The 21,523-nt window shown below is 43.7% G+C and overlaps 1 protein-coding gene across 4 annotated transcripts in view; it reads right to left on the minus strand.

Annotated features, from left to right (window-relative positions):
* Positions 1-21,523, minus strand: part of Pld5 (phospholipase D family member 5) — a 307,043-nt gene that overhangs the window by 32,867 nt on the left and 252,653 nt on the right. For all 4 annotated transcript variants that reach the window (XM_033762051.1, XM_010642582.3, XM_010642583.3 and 1 more), the window contains one exon: positions 2,524-2,721. In XM_033762051.1, coding sequence (XP_033617942.1) covers positions 2,524-2,721 — 198 coding nt within the window. The remainder of the gene's footprint in view (positions 1-2,523; positions 2,722-21,523) is intronic.

Raw genomic sequence — 21,523 nt, forward strand, 5'->3', positions numbered from 1 at the left:
TATCCAGAAAACTTCATAGACTTTGACTCCAGGAGACAATGCACTCAAAGCCCTGCTCTAAATTTAAGTATTGCCCAGGATCCTTCACCATCATCCAGTCCTGAGTCAGATAAGCCAACCTAACTGTTTACCCTCTCATCCTCTCACAGGGTATTGTGACCCATTTCACACTACAACAGCCATTGATATCCTAAGTCTTCTTATATTAGTACTCCTGGGACTTGTCCTTGGGATAGGATTGGCCACAGTATCTCCTCCCAATTATAATTTTACTTCCAGGTGTTTACTGTCATTGACCTATTACCTCATAATTTCATTCTTTGTCATTCTTAATTGCTGGAAACAATAATAGTTCCTCTCCTGCTCCTGTTTTCTCTCCTAAACCTTACCCAAGCCGATATGCCCCTGGTGTGTACCTTGACTCTCTCCCAGCCTAACTCAGCCGTCCTTCAGACCCAGGTAGGATCTCCTGAAATTGCATTCCAGGCCACCTTATGCCAGTCCTTTCACCAAATCATCAAATTCCTGCCTCTCTTCAGACTGGCCCACAGCTGATTTCTGCTGACCTTTCCATATCTGCCTATACAGTTGCCCCCTGTGTTCTCCATCTTATTCAATCCCAGGTCAGTCGCCTCTCCACTCAAGTCTCCCGACAGACGGCTCACCAGCTGACACTTCAGGCCAGAGACCCCAGTGAGACCACCGTGTTACATGACAGCCAACCAACTAACCATGGCTCAGATCTCGGCTCAATTTAAACATTTTCTGAATGATCTTTAGACTGATATTTTCTGGTTTGCTCCCCACCCTCCTCCTATTACCTACATAGCCGACTGGATCACTAATACATGGCTCCAAAAAACTTTATCAGATTTCACCCTGTCTGAAGTCACAATCTTTACCTTTATACTTGTTCTTAAACACTCCAACCAGTCCACAGCCTCATACAAATTATCTTCTACTCTCCCCTCCCTCATTAACTGATTTGTGTGCTTGGACTTTTCTCAGGAAGCCCAACCAACAATTCCAATGATAATGCTGCTGCTGTCAACAATTCCATGTTCATAAAGGACAACTCAGCTGGCCAACCTCCATGCCTGCCCCTAGGTTGACTCGTCGCCCAAATTCCGCAGGAAGTAGTTATAGAAGACAGACTGCCCCTTTTCCGTCTGCCCAAGGATATGTTGGCTGCCAATTGTCCTCCAAAATCAAAGAGTGGGGAATGTTAGGGAATTGATCATGTTAAAGTATGCTGTGACGCCGCCTCACAGGCTGCATTCTTCTGATACATCTTGGCTCCTAAAATGACCTCATGCCCTTATCTCTGGTTTCCCTCCCCCACAAGGCCACAGTGGTCCAGGAAAGTTGAAACCTGTGTCTGCAGGACTGGGCCCATAAAAGCAATCTGGCCTGTGATAGGTTAAAAGTAACTTACTCCTCATAAATAAGCAATAGCCCACCCCAAAACTGATAAAAGGACCTTCCTTTCTTTGTTCCTCTCTCTCCTTCTGCTTCTTCTTCCTCCTCTCTCTCTCTCTCTCTCTCTGCCTTCCTGCCTCCTGCTCGCCTCCCTACAATAAATATCTCCTGCTGGACCTCTCGGTGTGTGAGTGGCCTAATTGGGAAGGGGCACCCGAAAGGGCACACAAACCCCCTTTCACTGATACCAACCAAAAGAGAAATAGCAATAGTAAGTCAGGAGCATAGTTTAGAGATGTTTCTCTGAGATTCAGGATCAACCCGGAAGCTTAATTCCAATCAGACTTCTCTGGTCTCAGCCCGAGGCAGAGGATCAAGTCCCAGGCAGGGTGCTGGGAGAAAGGACTGTGGATCTGCATCTGAATGGGCTCCCTAGGAGGTTTTCAGGTACTGAAGTTTGAAGACTGGAGCTGCCTCTTCCCAGTACCTGCAAGAAGCCAGCTGGTGTGGGGACTGGGGTGGCAGACTAGGAAATGAGGGTGGGCAGAGGTTGCTGGATTTCACTGGAGTCAGAGGTCGAGAAGCTTAGTGCAGGGAGCCTGGTCTTGAGGACCTTTGCCTGCTGGCCCCACACAAATAGAGTAGTTCTGTATAGGTCTGTTTCATTCACTGGGATTCCCTCAGCTACGTCTCATCAAAGAAATGCACTGCTAAAAACACCTGGAAATCACTGATTCAGGGCACAGAAAATGGGCTACTCATCACTGGGGTCAGAAGACCTGGACAGCGGTGCCTTTCTTTGCACTTCCTGACTGATGGACTTTGTGTTAGTAGGAACCTTTCCATACCTTCCTTTGTAGACTGGCTACACTCCCCTGCACACCTTCCAAGCTGATTGCAGGAATCAAACCAGGTTATTCACCGGGGACAGCGCGTAGGTGAGTGCAAGAGAGGACACCTTGTAACTCTCCAGGGGATGGGGTAGAGTCAATCTGTCTAATTCTTTTTCAGTCAACACAAGATCACAGTGAAACACTGCCACTTAATAAAGAGGCTCTGGAGACGGAAGAGAGGGAGGGCAGGAGGAAGAGGCAGGCCACTCACCGACACAAATGCTTGAGATTTGGTTTCATTCAACTGAAGCTGCAATTTCTTTTCATTGTCATAGACTCCATAGAGTCTCTTGGACCAGGTCTGAGGTACTCTGCTCTTGAATTTTAATGAACTGTACAAAGCAAATATCCTTTGTAGATCTAGGACCAGGCAGCTGCAGTTGTAGAAGATGACGCCAAGCTCTTTCATCTGTGAAATTAAAATTGAAAGCATCAATGTCATGTGCATCTGATGGCGTTAATTTCAGAGAAAAAATGCATAAGAAAACAGTACTAGTGACATCTTTTTTCCTTGCCTTTGCTATTACACCGAAGCGCACAGCTGTAATCACATTACGGCATACAGAAGTGATATGTTAAAATTTTTCAGTAGAAGTTTTGCTTGCTTTTTGTATTAGGATCCTACAGATGAGCTCCCCATGGTATTCATCTACACTTTTTCATACTGGCCCTTCAGATTTGTTTCCTTAACACCAGTATTTTTTGTATGGATCCTCAGATGGTGTAGCAAGACAAAGGACGACCATTAACTGCAATGTAACAGAACGGCTACAGTCATGGCTTCTGGTCACTGCCTGGAATTAGGCTCCAGCTCAACAAATTTCCAGCCATGCAACTTTGGACAACCTATTTAATCTCCAGCCCTTGGTGACATTTTCTATAAATTTACGATAGCATTTATTCCATACATTTATTCTGATACTTAAGATGGTTGTTAATACACATAAAGGGCTTAGAGCAGTGCCCATCACATGGTAGTCACAAAAACCACAGCAATTATTATTCTTACTAACAGTGCACATGCCTCAAGGGTGAAAGACGAAAAGAATAAACCTGAGAGATCACTCTGTCCGCTTCCCTCTGTGCACGCATGAGAGAAGTAAAGCTCACATAGACAAGATCAAGTCGGAGATCTAATCGGTGGTACAGAAAGGCTGAATGCAGCTTTTGTCATCCCCAATCAAAAGTACCCATCAACAAAAGTGCACGGGCCTCATCTGAGTCCTGTTTCCTGAGGCCGAATCACCAAGTAACTGGGTTTGGGGACCACATTGAGCTGCGTCATCAGAACAGCTCGCCATGTCCTGGGCACCTCACAGTTCAGCTCCACTTCATTCTTACCGCACTGCAAATAACATGCATTAAGATACCCAGTCATAGGGCTGGGAATTTAGCTCAGTGGTTCCACCACCTGCCTTGCAAGTGCAAGGACCCGAGTTTGATCCCCGGAACAAAAACAAAAAACAGAACAAAAAACCCAGTCATAGAATTGTCCCTACTTCCAAACAGTTTTGAACAGAGCCCTAATCCTTAAACACTCCCCTCAATAGCTAACACAAGCTCAGGTCCCATAACAGCTCCTAAACCTGCTTCCTGAGATACCCCACCACTTGCCGTGTTCTCGCTTCTCCCTTGTCATAACCAGCGGGTGCTCAGTCTCCCATTCTTCCTGTCCCTCGGCGGGAGGGCAACGAAACCACCTCATTCTACTCCAGTGTCACAGCACACAGTCACCGGCACTGACTTTATGGACTCACCCTGTGCCCTTAGCTGCTTTTCGGACAAAGACCAGGTACTCAGTGCCATTCAAAATGGAACAGGGAGTTGCTCAGGCAACAGGGAAGAGAAACTTTAGAGCAAAGGCAATAATGACCTCTGTGGCAGGAATAAAGAAGGGCTGTTCTTTGGGATGAGGCTTTCCTACGAGAGCCTAAGGCTGAACAGTGCCCTCCTGTTTTGAGTATTATTCGGACCTCTGGAAATCTGATGACTTGAATCTTCAAAAGCTAATGGAGAAACCAGAAGTATAAAATACAAATGCTTATTTAGTGACACTATAATCCTGAGTGCCTCTTGTCTTTTCAGGCATAATCACCTGGAGGGAGGCGTAGTTATGAACACGCCTGGTCCCCAAGATTGTCTGCACACACCGTTTCTCATTATCAAGGTGCAAGCAGATCCTGCTTTTCTGTGCCCTCTCTCTAGGTTTTTCTCCAGCTGTTAATATTTCTAATAACTTTATGCTAAAGAAAGACTGAGTGCTCCCTTTCCCCGGCCTTGTAATCTAAGTGGCTCACTTGTGAGCTTTTGTCTGCAATGCATTCTGCTCCATGGCCAACTCACAGCTTGGGAATCAGAAGGCCAAGAACAAGCCATGCCTGGCCCTTTGAGAGGTAAAGAGAACCGAACTCCCTCCTAGTGGCCCTCTCAGCCCCAAATGTGCCAGACACTCTTCCAGTTACTCGCATTTGATTCAGGCTGTTGTTGAAGATGGAAGAATGGAACTGGCTTTTTTTTTTTTCCAGTGTTTTCACCCAGAGCAAAGACTGAGAACAGGTTTTGGAACAAACCTTCTTAAAATGCTGATAGTGGGAAAAAGAAGAGACGTGGGCTTCTGGGGAGTTTCCATGTGTGGATTATCACAAGGTGAAAAGCGAAAAGTCTGCCTGGCGAGTGGAAACGTTCCTACTGTAGTCTCAGCCTGGAACTGCCGTCTGCCTGGTGGCTGGCTGCTCACCCTGCCCAGCCGCTCTGCCGGCCACGACCAAGGGACACTGGCCAACCCGTGGGCCATCGTGACTTCTCGGAGAAATCACATAGTCAGAAATGAGATCCACGCAGTCAGAAATGAGTGAAACTGACAGGTCAGATGGTCCAACTCATAGAAATAAAACCATTTTGAGAAAGCTTGACGCTTATCAGCTAATTAATCTTTGGAAGAGAAAAATTCTTAGGGTGATTTCGAGTCTTTTCCCCCACAGAGTGGGCAAAGTGTTAGTGCTGAACCCATGGACCCAAGACCTGAACTCCAGGCCTCAAACAACTGCAGCTGCCTGCCAGGAGGCGGCTCTTGGCACAAGAATTTTGTTGGAAACTCGAGTTGTACAGTGGTTTCTTCAGGTCTCCTGCACTAGGACATTAGCAAGAGCAGGAGACGGGCAGGGCCCAGGCTTTTATATAATCCGGGAGCTAACAGTAACCTCCTGCCCAGGGAGACATCACGACAGGAGTGACGCTAATTAAGGATGGTGCTCAACTTGTCTCGGTGCTTTCCAGGTCCGAGATCTTCAAACTGCAGCAACCCATTTACAAGCAAAGAAACAGCTACGGGGCCAGCCAGGGACTTGGGCACATGAGCACTTAGCAAGCAAGGAAGCTGGGGACACCGTACTCCAAGGCGAGTTTCAGGTCGCTTTCAGGAAGGATTATTGACAAAGTGAAGCACCCGTGACACTAAACGCGTTCAGTGGGTGAAGGCCACGCCTTGCTGTTTCTGTCTGATCCCTCTTCTCTTCTACTAGATGGTTTGAGTTATCAGAACAAAAAAGAATAATTAGGGAAAGCATGGGATTGCACAAGAAACAACACTTCCATTTACTACTTTCTCAAAAATTGTGGAAGGCGGTTAACAGGGAAAGGGGTGACCAGAGGAGGGGGTCTCTTTTAGCCAGCACACGAAGGCAGCACGAAAGAGGGCAGGCGAGGTTTGAAGAGCTTCGTTGGGGAAGCAGAAGCCAGAGCAGGCGTCGGTCTGATGGACGCTCTTGTCAGCTGGATGGGGAGCGGAGAAGCACTAGCATCATTCCTCGCTGTAATTCAGAATAATTAATACAACTTGGCTTAACCACGGCTCAATTTATCATTCACAGATGTCCAGTCTGTTGTTTTCCTGATTTTATACAAATGTGGACAAGCATTTCTTTAATTTTCTTGACAAAGACAGAAGAACCCGCAACGGTGAGCAACTTAAACGCATCCAGTGAGCTACTGATTTACATTCCGCGTTTCTGCAGGAAATTTAATTACGAAGAGCTCTAACTTCATTTTATTTCTGCCCTCAAGGTGAAAATTTTGTTACTGGGAATAAAAAATAAATAAAATAAAGAACTGAATCCTGGGACCTCAAAGGCAGCCTCCTGCTCAGAAATGTACTTTCACTCCCCCAGTGGGTGGCTTATCCCAATTTACCTTACGGATGTCTTATTTTCTGTGTCTACCAAGTGGGAATAACAAAGCTTGCAGAGGACCACGACTAACTGAAGAGACAGGAGAGGATTTAAGAATCTTGGAGAATAGGGAATTCAACCTTACTTCAGAATTAAGGATCTTGAGGACCCAGAAGGGGAAAGTGACCTCACAGAATCATGATCTGTGATTTTGGGTCTTGGGCTCCTTTGTCCAGTGGCACTGGGCGAATACGGTACTGGACTCTTCAGTAGGATAAAGGAAAAGTGTGTCATTTTGCTCAGTGCCTCCCTGACATCTGTCCTCCCATCCTCCCTCCCTTCTTTCTACATTAATCATGCTCCATCTTTTTATAAGGACCTGAAGACTTTCTCAAGTGCCGCCTGGCATCTTTGAGTTTTTGCTGCGAGGATTTGACACAATCATTTCTTGCCTTTACTTAGGCAAAGAGAAACAAGTAGAGAAGACCAGTAACAGAGTAACTGGAGGATGTTCTTAGAGCAGAGGAATCCTAGAGGAAGGAGGCTGGAGAGTGGAGAGGGACTAAACACACTGCAGAGCCATTTCAGTTCCTCTTTGGAGTCCTGTCAGTCACCTGGCTTCTGTGGAAGAGATGAAAGTGATTCCCCAATGTGACACAGCTCCTCCTGTCATCCCTGCTGTTTGCCTTCTTAGCGGTGATGAAGTTGAGCTCTCAATGGACTGTATCTGATAAGCTTTTCAAACCTCTCCAAGGATCTACTCTCTCTTGATAAAACACAGAGCCAGACCTGAACAACTGCATTTCCCCTTCGGGTTTATAAAATAAACACCCACCCTACTTATGCACTAGATCATTAGCAGTGATACGGATATCAGCCATTTAGCTTCTCGTTCATGAAAAGATGAAGCGATTAAGGGATCTAGAGAGTTGGATAAGTTTTTTTTCCTCAAAGAAAACTGAAAATGTAGAAACCTTGTACTACTTTTCTTTGCAGCAAAGTCATCATATAATAGAAAGAATGGGCAAGAGGAAATAACTTTATGAGTTTCCATTTGTCATTCATAATTCATAAAACTCATCCTCAAGCTCTAGTTTGAGAGACCTTGAAGCACAGAAATGCTCTGAGTTTTCACACACGAAAACGGAGTCCCTCTTGTTGCAGAGGAAGCTTTTGTTTCTCTGTGCTCCTTTTGGGTCCTTCCTCTGCAATCTGGGACAGCGGGCTCCCGGCCTCCCTGCAACAGCACAGCAGGGCATCCAGAGACTCCCGAAAAGCCACGTGATGCTAGGTTCCCAGCCCTCTGGTCCTCGTCCCTCTCTGTCCACTTTGCTCTAGAAACTTCTCAGAGTGACAAGCTGGACCGGTGTTTCTCCCTTGGTCTAGGGCACCACTGGACAAGCTCACAGCAATGGCTGTGCATCCAGGAACTTTGTCTGCCTTGGGGCGAGCAAGGAGTCAGATTTGAACTCCGGCTCTCTGTCCTCATTGCTTTGGGGTAAGTCCATTCACCTTCTGTGCCTGTAACCTACAAGTTCCTCTGTCTCTCTGTAAAATGGGCTGGTAAGAATTCCCACGGGGTTGTGATGATGATACTCTCTCTGTAAATGCACACATACACGCATTATCTGTATATAGATGCATGTACACAACACAGATGTCAACACACACACACACATGCATGTATAATCTACTTTGGAACCTGTCTACCAAGTAGGATCACAAGTCTTTGCTATCATTGTCCCTGTCACCATCACCACAACCAAGCACGCCTCGGAAGAGACTGTGCTCAGTTACTTGTAGCCTGAACACACCCACACTTCAGGAAGAGACTTGCAGGCTGGAAGTGACCTGCTGCATCTTCTGCATGAAATGACAAAATTCGGCCACACTCTTCTTGCTTCCTGACTCACCTTGCCTTCCCTCCCTAATGTCAGTAGGAAACTTGCCCACTGACATATTTTCTACTTTTATTTTTGTTTTGCTTTTTGAGACAGGGTCTCATTATGTAGTTGAGACTGACCTGGAACTCACTATGTAGCCCAGGTTGGTCTCAGACTCAGTGATCCTCCTGCCTCAGCCTCCCGAGTGCTGGGATTACAGGCGTGTGCCACCACGCCAGGGCCTATTTTCTACTGTTTAAACCTATCATTATTGTAAGCTAATAAAACAAGAAACTCAGGGAATATTTACACCACGATTGAGGGAAACATGCTGGAGATGAAAAGATACTTTTACCTGCTTTATGACGAGTCATTAACGTAAAAGTAATTTGGATAGCTAGTAAGGCTGCACAAAACACCCATCACCACAGCCCTCAGCGCATGGCCTCCACTGTGACCTGGTCCTTCTTCTCATCGTGACTCGGAACACACACACCCTTTGCCTTTTTAGGGCTCCCTCCTGTCTGTCTTTGGTCAAAAGATTAAGAGCGTCCACCTTTTCGAAAGCACTGAAAGTCATGATTTCTACCTTCTTTCTACCTCTCATTTCTCCTATGGCAGAAAGAATGAGCTCCCTAGCGCGACTAGGAAAACAATTTGGCCTAAGCAGTTTCAGCTTTTTCTCTCAATTCACAACAGCCAGGCCCAGGGCGTTCTGCTCCTGCTGTCCACAGGGCAGGCCCAGGGGCAAGATGAACACTGCCCTGACTATGCCTTTCCCTGGGGTGAACTCAATTCTGGGGAACTGGTAAGAGGCCCGTTTTGACCACACATCTAAAGGACGTTTTCCATTCTGGCTTTAGTTTGTTCACCATCTTCTGATTTCTAGAAGTATTTTTTATGATTTATTTATGAGACAGAGTCTGGCTATATAGTTCAGGCTGGCCTTGAGCTCACGGTGATCCTCCTGCCTCTGCCTGCCGAGTGGATTACAGGCATGCACCACCATGCCTAGCTCTAGAAGAATTTTTTAAAATGGTGTGGAACTCACAAACGTAAGAGAAGAATATTATTCATTGGTTTCCTAAGAAATCAAGAATGAGCTCCCACATTTAATTCTCTTGTCTCATTTGTCCTGTGGCCACTCCAATGGATTTGAATCTGCTTTGCCCACTCCAAGCAACTTCCATCTTCCCTTGTGTGAGCAAAGCACTCAGCTGCAATTTGAAAAAAGATAACCTTTGTCTCCGTGTTGTGTCGTATAGCATTCTTGATTTTCCCCTGTTGCTTATAGGTCTAGTGTGGTCTTCATTACAGTGCTTTGAATAGAGCAATTGCTCATAATGCTCTAACACTGGTTAACAAATCCTCATCCTACTGACTGAGACAAAGCGTGGGTTGGATTACAAAAACCATGGCTGAGATAAACCAAGGATCTCTGTCTGATCCTTTAGATGGTTCCTAGAACTTAACTCCTACCAAGTACCCAAAGCACTGCTCCGCTGAGGCTGTTCGATTGGGTTTGGGTCCCTAGGGTGCATCTGATGCCTTTTATTATGTAACCGATCAACATTTTATCTCAACCTTGGAATGAAAATGCTACAGAAAGTGTCAATATCCCAACAGGCAGTGAGACATTAAAATCCAGAACCTTACCACTGAACAATTCACAGGTGCACAGTGTTAGAAATTTTTCAGTTCATGCTTAAGGCTTGGCAGTGGAAAGACTAAAAGGATGAGCAGCAACCCAACAACTGCTTGGGAACTGGTTGGTCCAAGGCTATAAAATAGGGCATTTCAGTCAGGTGTGGTGGTGATATCCATAATCCTAGCACTCCGGGAGGCTGAGGATGAAAGATGGCAAGTTCAAACCCAGCCTGGACAACTTAGTGACTTAGTGAGACACTGTCTCAAAATAAAAAAAAAAAAAAGGTGGAGTGGTGGCTGGGGATGTAGTTCAGTGTGAAGACACTGGATTCAATCCCCACTGCTGCAAAAACATTTCCCTGATCTTCAACACAGATAGGTATGTGGGACTGAGAAGATTTACTGTTTGTAAATATAACCAACATCATCTTAAGAAGCGACTAAAAACACAAAACAGGTTTTATAGTTCTCTTATTTGGAACTAGGACAGCAATCTTATGAGATGGGACTGTTTCCAGTCATTTTATAAGACGAAGCGTCTTGAGGATCATTCACTAGCCAGAGTAGTCATATACCTTAACCATGCAAAACTCTTAAATGTGTGGAAGAGCAACAGGTTCCGACTGGCCATGGACCTGCCCGGAGATCATTAAAAATATGTCAAAACTATAGAGACCTCAAATGCCAGTGGCAGAGAAAGCTTGTTAATAAGAATCACCTGATGGGGAAACAAAAGCAATGCCACTGAGTCACTGGATAGGTGGGGGGGCAGGTGCTTTATTGGCCAATTTCTAAATTCTGATTTGGGCCCCCAATAAAAGTTGAATTATTCAGTTTTCCCTGTGCTTTCAGGTTACTGAGACATGACTGCCATCGATAATTCAAATGAACTAGAGATATCTGAGGGCAGTTATAGCAAAGAAAACAATCCGGCAATCAAACAATCCCAGAAAGGTATATTTGTTCCATGTACAATTACAAAATTATAATTACCTCAGACCTGTTATTCATGCAATTTTTGCAGAAAGCTGACAACTGCTTAGTCAGCTCGCAGACTGGTATCCAGGATTTATAAATAATTCAATTTGATTCAATGATTAAATTTTCAGTCCCTCTTATGTACGAGATGCTGTATTAGGCAGAGATGATAAGCTTATGAGCAAATCCAGATCACCGTTGTGTAAGTAGGCACACGAGGATGGCTGGGGTACAAAGGACTGATGAAAACTGGGAAACAAACAAGCATAAAATGAACAAGGGGGAATCTAAGTGGCTCAAGGAAAATATCATCATTCTGTAGGGTTCCAGTAAAGGAAATATTAGATTAGAAGAGGTTTTTGACCTCTAGACCAAGCATAATTTCAGCAGAGGTAGCATGGATCTGTATGACTCAAAGGAGAGAGTCCGCAGGGTTTTACAAGGTATCCTTTGATTAAAATAGCTAATATTTCCACTGGCAGAAGACTGCTGAGATCACAGAAGTGGCAAAATTTGAAAAGATCCTAAAAACAAATCTTAAAATTACACCTCGAGTTTCAGAAGGAGAGTTGGAAGGACAGGTCTGAGAGAAGAACCGGCACGGACGAAGGCTGGGAGGCACAGATGTGAGTGAGGGTCATCCGAGAGACCGCGGGTGGGAAGGGTCTCTGCTGTGTGGTGGACTCACCACAGAGGCGGGTACACTGAGGAGTCGGCCACACCCCGTGGGTTAGGGGTTGACGACAACTGTCTTGGTGGAAGAACGGACATGCAATGTAATTGTGTGTAAAAGCTGCGAATAGAGGGGCAGAGACTGAAACGCGGAGCACATACCTCACAAAAGACATATCAATTCAATTTACTTTTGAAAATTGCTCTCTAAACCAAAATACCTGAAGGTTAGGTTGGCACTCAGCCCGGCATCCGCTTGGGGTACTAAGGAAGCAAAGTGGCGCGAACCTCTCTCTGTGGCGAAGTCACAGCATGGCCAGCGCGTGAAGTGGGTGCTGTGGTTTAGATCTAAAATGCCCCCCGCCCCCAAGCCTCCCTTGCTCAGAAGGGGACTGGGTCGTTAGGGCGCTGTATTCATCAGTGGGCCAGCTTGTTAATGAGTTCATAGCTGACTGTTGTTTGAGGGTGGGGCCTGGTAGAAAGACGCGGATCACAGGGGTGTGGCCTGCAAGGGGTCGCTCTCTGCTTTCTGGCTGTCATGGTTGAGCACCTTTTTCTCTGTCTTGTCCCCCGCCTTCCTGTTTCTGTCTGGAGCAAGCGGATGAGGGATCAAAACCGTGAGCCGAGACAAACCTCCTCTCCTTTACTTCGCGAGTGTTGGGAATCTTATCGTAGCAGTGGGAAAGTGGCTAAGGCACGGGGATAGGGAGCAGGTTCCTAAAGTGGGTGACAGTGGGCATGGCAGGTCTGACACAGACACGGCGAGTCTAATGTACGTGTGGAAAATTCAAGTGGTATTATTATTATTATTGTTATTATTTTTGGAACCAGAGATCGAACTCAGAACCTTGCACTTGCAAACCAGGTGTGGTGCCACTGAGCTACATCCCCGGCCCGTGGCGGTGTTATTATTATTAAAGATAGCAGAAACAGCTTTTCCTGAGCTCTTTCTCTTCTATGACTTTTGCACATACTAACTCCCTCAGTCTTCAGAATAAGGGGTCCAGGTAGGTGCTACTATTTTCCCCTTTTAACACATGAAGAACTGAGGGCCGGAGCGGTTAGGGCCATCGATTTAGTAAGGAGGGAAAGTAGCATTGGAACAGAGCGGTTGTGGGATCCACGCACCTGGCTACACACACCCAGTTACTGTGCTGTCTCTTCCCTGCTGGGCTGGTGACTGAGCCTGGGGACTTCAGGGAGGGACATAACTGTGACAGCCACTGCTGCAGAAATGATGGCTGTCACCAAGACGGCTGCCCAGGACTCCCTCAGGAAGAATGGGTAGGCTGCTCAGGAGGGATTACACAGTCAGTGCTTTTGTTTATTTATCTCACCCCTCGGTGAGAACAACAGCCTTGTTCCCGTTGTTGGCTGCTGTATTTTCATTTCCCACCATGTAATAGATGTTTGTTGAATGAATGAATGAAATCCCAGGGAGCATTTATTTCAGGGAAAAAAGTCAGTATTTAAGAGAAAGGAGTTAAAGATTAAAGACAAAAAAGGACAAACCAAAGAAGTGGGAATGAACCAAAAGATACAGTGTTATAGATTTTTTATATTAAAAATAATGGAGGCTTCAAGAAGACTGAATAATTAAGATGAATAATTGAAGGGTTCATCTTTTTATGTTGTTGCTGTTGGCAACTGAAAATCCCTCCCCTCATAACTTTAAATGAGGTGGGTAAGGTTTCTGTTTCTATTTCTGAGAGGCTCTTCTAAAAGGGGGTTGAGCTGGGTAGGGCTGGACAGTTGAACAGGGGCTGGGTAATAAGTGGGGAGTCCCAGGTGAACTGATCAATCAGGCTGATTGATCGTGGTGTAGTTGTCATCAAGGTTGCTTTGTGCAATGGTGGCAACCACTGATCTAGGTTTTTCTCACCATATTTTGCATTTATATGAATGTCCCTTCAGTCGAGACACAGGGTATCTGGTCCTCAGAAGCTAGCTTAATTCATTTAGCATAGCGTATTGAGAGTAGTTCATGTTTTTGGACAGAACAGTGGTTTGTTCCTCTTTACTGCCAAGACAACTTCTTTGTGCAATGTCTTTTTCCCACAGTTGAGTTTCTTTTCCTTCTGTGATGAAGCATTTCTGTTCTCTCAGTTCTTAACAGTCTAACAGATTTTACTTTCTGATTCCGGAGGACCTTTATATTTGTAAATTACAGTTGAATTTTAAAGAAAGATAATTCAACTAGCAAACTAGTCTATGCCTTGGCATTTACATTATAAGGGCAGGCATAAGTTTTGTATTTTTGGTGAACTATATTTATGTAAACACAGACAACATGAATCACATGAATCACAGCTCTTCGTTTAGTTATAAAATCCTACTTTTATTTTTATAGCTATGGCTTCAATTTCTCCTCAAAAAATTCTATATATATATACACACACACACACACACACACACATATATATATATATATATATATGTTTTAAGTATATACATACATAAAAAACACATTGCATACTTTAAAAAATTACAGAAGCACTAGCAGGAACTCTTTAGTTTTTTTGCCACTTGCTTTTATGGTCCATCAAGGAGGGGTATTACATGTTAAAAGATTTTTGTTATGGCAGCAAGAGCTACGTGTATCAAACATGGAGTTGATTGATGAAAGTGGCTGATCAATATTCACTGAGGTTACCCAAGCAAACAGGCACAGAGTGTAGAGAGCAAGTCACTTTTGTCTTCTTGTTGGTTTTATGTTCTCCAGAGGAATGGTGGACCTACACGAAGCCCTTTCTATAATCCTGTGTTTATTCAAGATTACTGGAACCAACAGACTGCTATGACCAAAACTACTATTTGGGTTAGTGACAGTTTTAAGGGTAATGCTATTATAAAACCACAGATTTAAAGGAGATTAGTTTCCATTTTTACTAAGGTAGAATTGACTTATAAGGAAATCACCCTTTTAGTACACAGTTCTTAGATTTTTGATAGATCATGTAGCAATGCCACAATCGTGACACAGAAAAGCGTCACCAACCCTCCAGTTTCCTTGTCTCTTCTGCAGTTAGTCCCTCTTCAAGTTTCAGCCGGTGGCAACCACTGATCTAGGTTTTTCTCACCATATTTTGCATTTATATGAATGTCCCTTCAGTCGAGACACAGGGTATCTGGTCCTCAGAAGCTAGCTTAATTCATTTAGCATAGCGTATTGAGAGTAGTTCATGTTTTTGGACAGAACAGTGGTTTGTTCCTCTTTACTGCTAAGTAGGATTTCGTTGTATGGGATGCACTGGTTTGTTAATCCGTTCTCAAGTTGAGAAGCATGTGGGTGGTTTCATGTTATTCGTGATTACAAATAAAGCTGCCCCAAACATTTGTGTGCACTTTTCTGTGACAGCATAGTTTTCTTTCCACTTGGCAGGAGATTGCCGAGTCCTGTGTTTAACTTTATAAGAAGCTGCCAAACTGTCTTCCAAAGTGTCTTCACCATTTTTCAACCTTACCAGCAGCCATGTTACCTTAAATTGCTTGGTATGCTTGCTAGGACTTGGTATTTTAATTAAAAAATTTTTTTGAAAATTTCTATTATTCAAATAGCTGTGCAGTGGTATCACACAGTGATTTCAGTTTGCATTTCTTTAATGATTGATGTTGTCGAACCTATATTCATGTGCTGCTTTGCACATATAGAAAGTGTCTTGGCAATTTTTGTGTATTTATAATCATGTGTTTCCTAGTGAATTTTGAGTCTCACTGAATATGAGACTCTTACATATTTGAGAATAAATCTCTAATTAGATGCATGATTTGTAACTATTCTCTCTCAGTCTGAGGCTTGCATTTTTTTCCAGTTTTTTTTGTTAGTATGTGTTCATAGTACATAATGATTACACTCCTCCTGGGGAGTTGTACGAGTACATAACACATCCTAATACTTTTTTCATTCCTTTCTCTGTCCATCTCCCCTCCCTCCCTCTCTTCTCTTCCCACTTGCAAAGGATCTATCTCTCTATTTTCTATCATCTAGCTTTTATTTTCTCTTAATTTACAACATGGATTTTTCATATAGGAGACACCGTATGATACTTAAGGGTGGATATATGGTTTATTTCACTTAACATTATGACCTAAAAGTATATCCTTTTTCCTAAAAATAACTCGAGTGTATCTTTCTTTATGGCAGAGTAGTACTCCATGGGGTGTAAATAGCACACTTTCTTTATCCATTCATCTGCTGATGGACACACAGGCTGCTTCCAAGATTTAGCTATTATGGGTTGTGCTGGTACAAACACGGGTGTGTGTGTATCACTGTAATATGATGCCTTTAGCTCTCTGGGGGGCCGTTACCTAGAAGAGGAACAGCTGGGCCAAATGGACTTTCTAGCTTTAGCTTTTGTGAGCTCTCCACACTGACTCCCACAGTGGCTGTACTTGTTCACATTCCACCGAAAGCGTAGAAGGATTTCTTTTTGCCTGCAGCTCATTGGCATTTGATGTCTTTATGACAGCCATTCTTTCTGGGGTACAACACCCTGCAGAGACTCAGGAGTTTTCTTAGAAATAATGATTTCAACTTCTCATTTTAATGACTAGAATCCAAGATGCACAGAAATCATACTTCTAGTAGCTCAACAGTCACTGAGTTGTTCTGGAAAAATAAAACAATTGGGTGCAACCTCAATGGCCACTAATTTTTTTTTTTTCTTTTGGTACCGGGGATGGAACTCAGGACCTTGTGCTTGTGAAACAGGTGGCGGAACCACTGAGCTAAATCCCAGCCCAGGCCACTAAAATATTAAATAAACTACATTATGCCCATATAAGTGAATACCTTATGGAGCCTTTCTTTATATGGAAAACAAAGTATTTATTGATGCTAGAAAAATATTCATTTCATAGTTAAAGTACAAATACAATATTATAAAATACTAGATGTAGTATGATTGCTTTTCAGTGTAAAAAGTAGAAATGGAAATGAATCAAGGAGGGGCTTTAGTATCTATCTTTATCAGTATTTTTAAATTTGCTACAAAAATATGTATGAAAACATTGGTGCATTTTAGGAAAGCCCTATTTACAACTATGTAAAAGTACATGTACCTATGGACAATGATGGGTGCGAACAGGAAAACATGTAACAGTATGAAAGTGGTTGGATTTTGGCTGCATTTTTCCTTTGTGCAGTTTTCTGTGTTATAAAAACAAGCATCATCTCGGGGGGGCCATTCACTGTGACCTTTGAAGATGCCTCCCGTGGGTGTGTCCAGAAGTCCCGCCCTGCATCTGGGAAGTGAGGTGGACTCGTGCGCTGCGGGGAGAGTGCGAGACGCACCTGGTGGTCCTGTCCTGGAGGCCGCCACCCTCCTCGCTTTCTTTTGTTTTCTCTGCTCCTTGCAGTGGCTCAGCGCTCTTCCCTGCGCTGGGCGCGGGGCCCGGGGTTAGAACGCTTGCCTGCTGTATAGGAGGCCCTGGATGCAATCTCCAGCAAAGAGGTGAAAAAACTCTTCCATAAGCACCATACGGAAAGAGATCCAAATTTCTAGCAAGGGTTATGAGGAGATATATGTGGAAGGTGGTATAAGGGCCTGTAATACAGAGACACATATGACCAAAATAGATTATGTGCATTGAACCCACTCCCAAATGTGAAGTAGGGTAAAGGAATGATGGGGCTAAAACTGATCAGAGAATGGTATGAATCGGCCAAAATGAAACCCAGTAATTGGTACAGCAAATATGCATGAATTAGAAAAAGATATGAGAAAGATACAGAAATATATTTAGAAACCTCGGTGATTTCTTAAGACACAGAACACGGATGTTTTCACCACAGGAAGAACAAAGGCTGCTATGACAAAGGACAGACTCCTATTCCTTTTGCCGCCGTGAATCCCCACAATCTGAACATCACAGGGCCACGTGCATGGTGGCTTGTTCCTGGGAGTGGGCACTGTCATCTTCTGGATGTTTCCAAGGCTGGCTGCTGCCTACTTGGTAGGCAAGAAAGAAATGTTTGGCGTATTAAAAAAATAAATAAATAAAACTGCGCCCAGAAGATGAGGACATTTGGCTCAAAGCTAAATTCTCCTTTGAATCTTATACAAAATTGAATTTCCAATGAAAGTTTCCCAAGACTGTCATTAGAGGATGAAAGAGCCAGGAGCATTGGAAGTAGGGACCTTTGTTATTTACTCAATAGAAGGAGCAATTCTTTCTCCTCTGAATAAACTGGATCTTTTTGCTGAGTGCTGCCACTCCTGAAGAGCTTTCTCATTGTTACACTCTCCCCTGGGCAGGCTGCTTATTTATCAGATGAAAAGCCCACATGCAGTGATGACACCTATCACCTGGGAAGCGGGTCAATATGATTACTGTCACTCTGTAACTGAGCAACCTGAAGTAGGAAGAAAATTGTCCACTCACAATCCCCAGGAAGGCAGTGTCTATTATTTCCTAGGCTTATCTGTTTTATGTTCTTAGTCCTCTAGGCAATTTTAATGAGTTAATTTTTTTCCCCCAGATACGAGACCCTTGCAATTAGTCTGAAGGAATATTCCTGGGCACTTATTTCCAACATGCATTTAGTTCTAGCCACGAGGAGCTGTGCTCCGGCTCATTTAAATTAATTCACTGTGCAAAACAGGTTCCCAGTGCATTGGAAAGAATACACAGCTCAAGGCAGGCCGGATCATAAAGCGTGGGCATTGTTCCTGTGTCAGAAATATTTGCAGTGGGAGTGAGATTTCAGCATAGCATCGAAATCTTTGGTAAGATGCAAAGGGGCATTGTTACTCCCCTCATTTATGTTCTATGTACAAAAGGACACAGTCTAACCAGGGAAAAGAAGTATGTCAGCAACGTTGGGTATCAGCCTCCTCCAAGCAAGAGGGGGGGACGCTGCAGCCTTCTGGCCCAGCCCGTTGTGTCCCTCAGGTTTATTTATCTGCTGGTGTTTCATCAGTGATTTGGTTGTGGATGCTATGACTTTTGACTCTGCGAAGAGTTAAGGAGTCTATGAAAATATAAGTAAAGAAATGGAATGAGGGAAAAAAACTCGAGGAGACTTTTCTCAAGTCTTAGTTCTTATCAGAGCACAAAGGTACTATATGTTTTATTTTAATTGAATTAGTATCTGTGCTGCCAAAGTGAGCTCTTAATTGAATTAGAATTCAAAGAACAAAAGAAAAATGGAGGAGGAGAAGAAAGGATGGAGGGAGGAAGGAAAGAGGAAGCAAGGAAGGAAGGAGAGGTGGTAAGAATGGCAGAAAACTAACGAAACCCCTTTTCATAAATTTCCACTTTGACATAGGTCACTTTTAAGTTACTTTTCTCATTGCTGAGACAAAATACTCAACACCCAAAGTTAGAGGAGGAAAGGCTTATTTATCTCACAGTGTGTAGAGGTTTCAGTCCATTGTCAGCTGGCTCCAAGGCAGGGTGGCACGGCAGAGGGGCATCGCAGAGGAGAAACAGTCCACGGCAGGCGGAAGACAGTATATGCAAGCAAGAGGCTTTGCCAGCTTCTTTTTGCACCTTTTATATTCTATATAGGCCACCAGGTTTGGGGGTTGCCAAAGCAATCAGTGGACTGATTAGTAATCGCACACCCTTAATCCTAGCCTCATATCCTCTAGATCCAGCCATCTCTGAAAAAACCCCACTTACTAGGGGGACATCTAGACACGAGCCATAACAGTCACTTACTCTTGTTAGATACATAATGTGAAACCAGCTGTTCATTCATTCTTTCTCCCCGCCTTTTTGCACTGTAAGAACTTTGGCTAGGTTGAATTTGCATTCTGCAACACCAAGGGAGGAGAGAAAGAAAGTTTATAACTGAATCTCGGAAGTAGCCTGCACATCCATTCTCCAGGTCCGTTCTCGGATTCATTAATGCCTTGTAAATATTTAGCCATTTCAACGATCTGTACGGATACTTTATTTGCAAGGGGATTTGGGGCAAGAGAAAGACACAAAAACAAAGAAATGGAATTTTAGAAGTGGCTTTTTAAAAAGCCCAAGTTGAAATTCACTTTCTGTTTTTGATGTAGAAACAGATCGAGCAAATCTATCTGGCAACCAGGATGGACGTCAGGAGGACGACTCCTCTCACCTCTGCCGTGCTTTGGGGGCTCTGCTACGTTCAGTCCCTTCCTCACACTGCTTTGGAAGCCCTTCCTGAGCTACCTCACTTAGGCCTCCAATTGCTTCTACAGCTCATCAGGCAGCTGCTTAGCATCGCTCTACTTGGTTTATACATGATTCTGGTATTAACACGTCCCTCGTAAATGTCTGAGGGCGCTTTTTTTGTTTTCTTTTTTTTTTATGGAGTTCCTGCTGGTCTGACTAACTGCAAATTCTGCTTCTGTCACTCACAGCCCACAGGTCTGTTTTCCCACCTGCCAGGATTAACCTAACCCTCACAGAAAATTTCTCATCCTCCAACGGGCTTTCCCTTGTTAAGGAAAATAAAAACTCCCCAGGGGAACACTGACCAGAGGTGAGGTGTCTCAGCTGAGCTATCTTCCCACCTCTCTCTTTGCATTTTTCTCTTTATGTATAATTTCATGGAAGGAATGTTTTTTTTTTTCTCTTGAGAGAGAGTAAGAACAAGGCTCAATGTTTTACTTAAACATGAGAAATAAGCGGCTTTGGTCTGCATCATGTTTCCCACTGTGCAGCAATATTTCTAGGACAACCTGTTTACACTTTCTTGAAGATTCATGACCTTTTGCAAGAAGCCATTTTCCCCAGTATGACTTGCAACTTTTACTTATGGAAAATTAGGAAACACCTGTTCACATCCATAATTGGATACACAGGATGTGGGGGACTTAAAGCAAGCAACTACCACAAGCAACAGTCTGGATGTGAAATACAGACTGCAAAAAGTATCTTCACATCTTCACAATGGGAAACATTTGGAAACCAACAAGAAACCCTCATTACCTGACCAATGTGTGATTAAGGAAAAGATGAAAGCAAATGCTGCTTTAGCACACACTTGCCGTCTACTCACCTTTGCGTGTGTGCACACAGACACATGTGCATACACCCAAACACATGTATGTGTGCACATGTAGGTCCCGGTGGCATTCAATTCCCATTTTCCCACAGAAACTCTGAGTGAAAGGGAACTGTGACGCTCAACAACTAGGGCCATGCACACACCGAGAGCTCTGACTCGAGACTTTGTTCAGGGAGCGGGAGCAGAGAGGGAGAAACGAAGAAGAAGAGGACAAAGAGAGGAAGGTGCTTTTATTGGTTTTGGGCTGGGCTATTGCTTATTCAGGAGGAGTGGGCTACTTTTAACCTATCCCAGGCCAGGTTGCCTTTTATGGGTTCAGTCCTGCAGAAGCAGGTTTTAACTTTTCTGTCTCGCTGTGGCCTTGGTGGGAGGGAAAGTAAAGATAAGGGCATGAGGTCATTTGAAGAGCCAAGAAGCACCAGGAAAATGCAGCCTGTGATGGCGCGTCACAAAATACTTTAACATGATCAATTCCCTAACACTAAGATTATTAAAAGTGAACATATCAAGACAGGGATTTTATTCAGCAAGTGATTTTCTACTTCTTATGATAATTTTAAAAATTGAGACCTAACATCGGCACATCTTTATGGGGTACATTATGGCAATCTGATTTATGTAATAATCCAATCAGGGTAATAAGTCACTCAGTGTCTTCAAAGGTTAATCACTTTTATGTGTTGGGCATAGCATAATCTTCAGTCATTGTGGAATAGTTCAATGACTGTTTTTACCAGTGGTAAATTCTATTTTTCATTTTTTGAGGAATCTACATCTGTTTCCATAATGGCTGTACTAATTTACACTCGTATTAACAGTGTATACACATTTCCTTCCCCTATGTTCTTACTAAAGTTTGTCATTTTTTTTTTT

Source organism: Fukomys damarensis, unplaced genomic scaffold, assembly GCF_012274545.1.
Source record: "Fukomys damarensis isolate Sample0158 unplaced genomic scaffold, DMR_v1.0_HiC HiC_scaffold_11, whole genome shotgun sequence".
Taxonomy (NCBI): domain Eukaryota; kingdom Metazoa; phylum Chordata; class Mammalia; order Rodentia; family Bathyergidae; genus Fukomys; species Fukomys damarensis.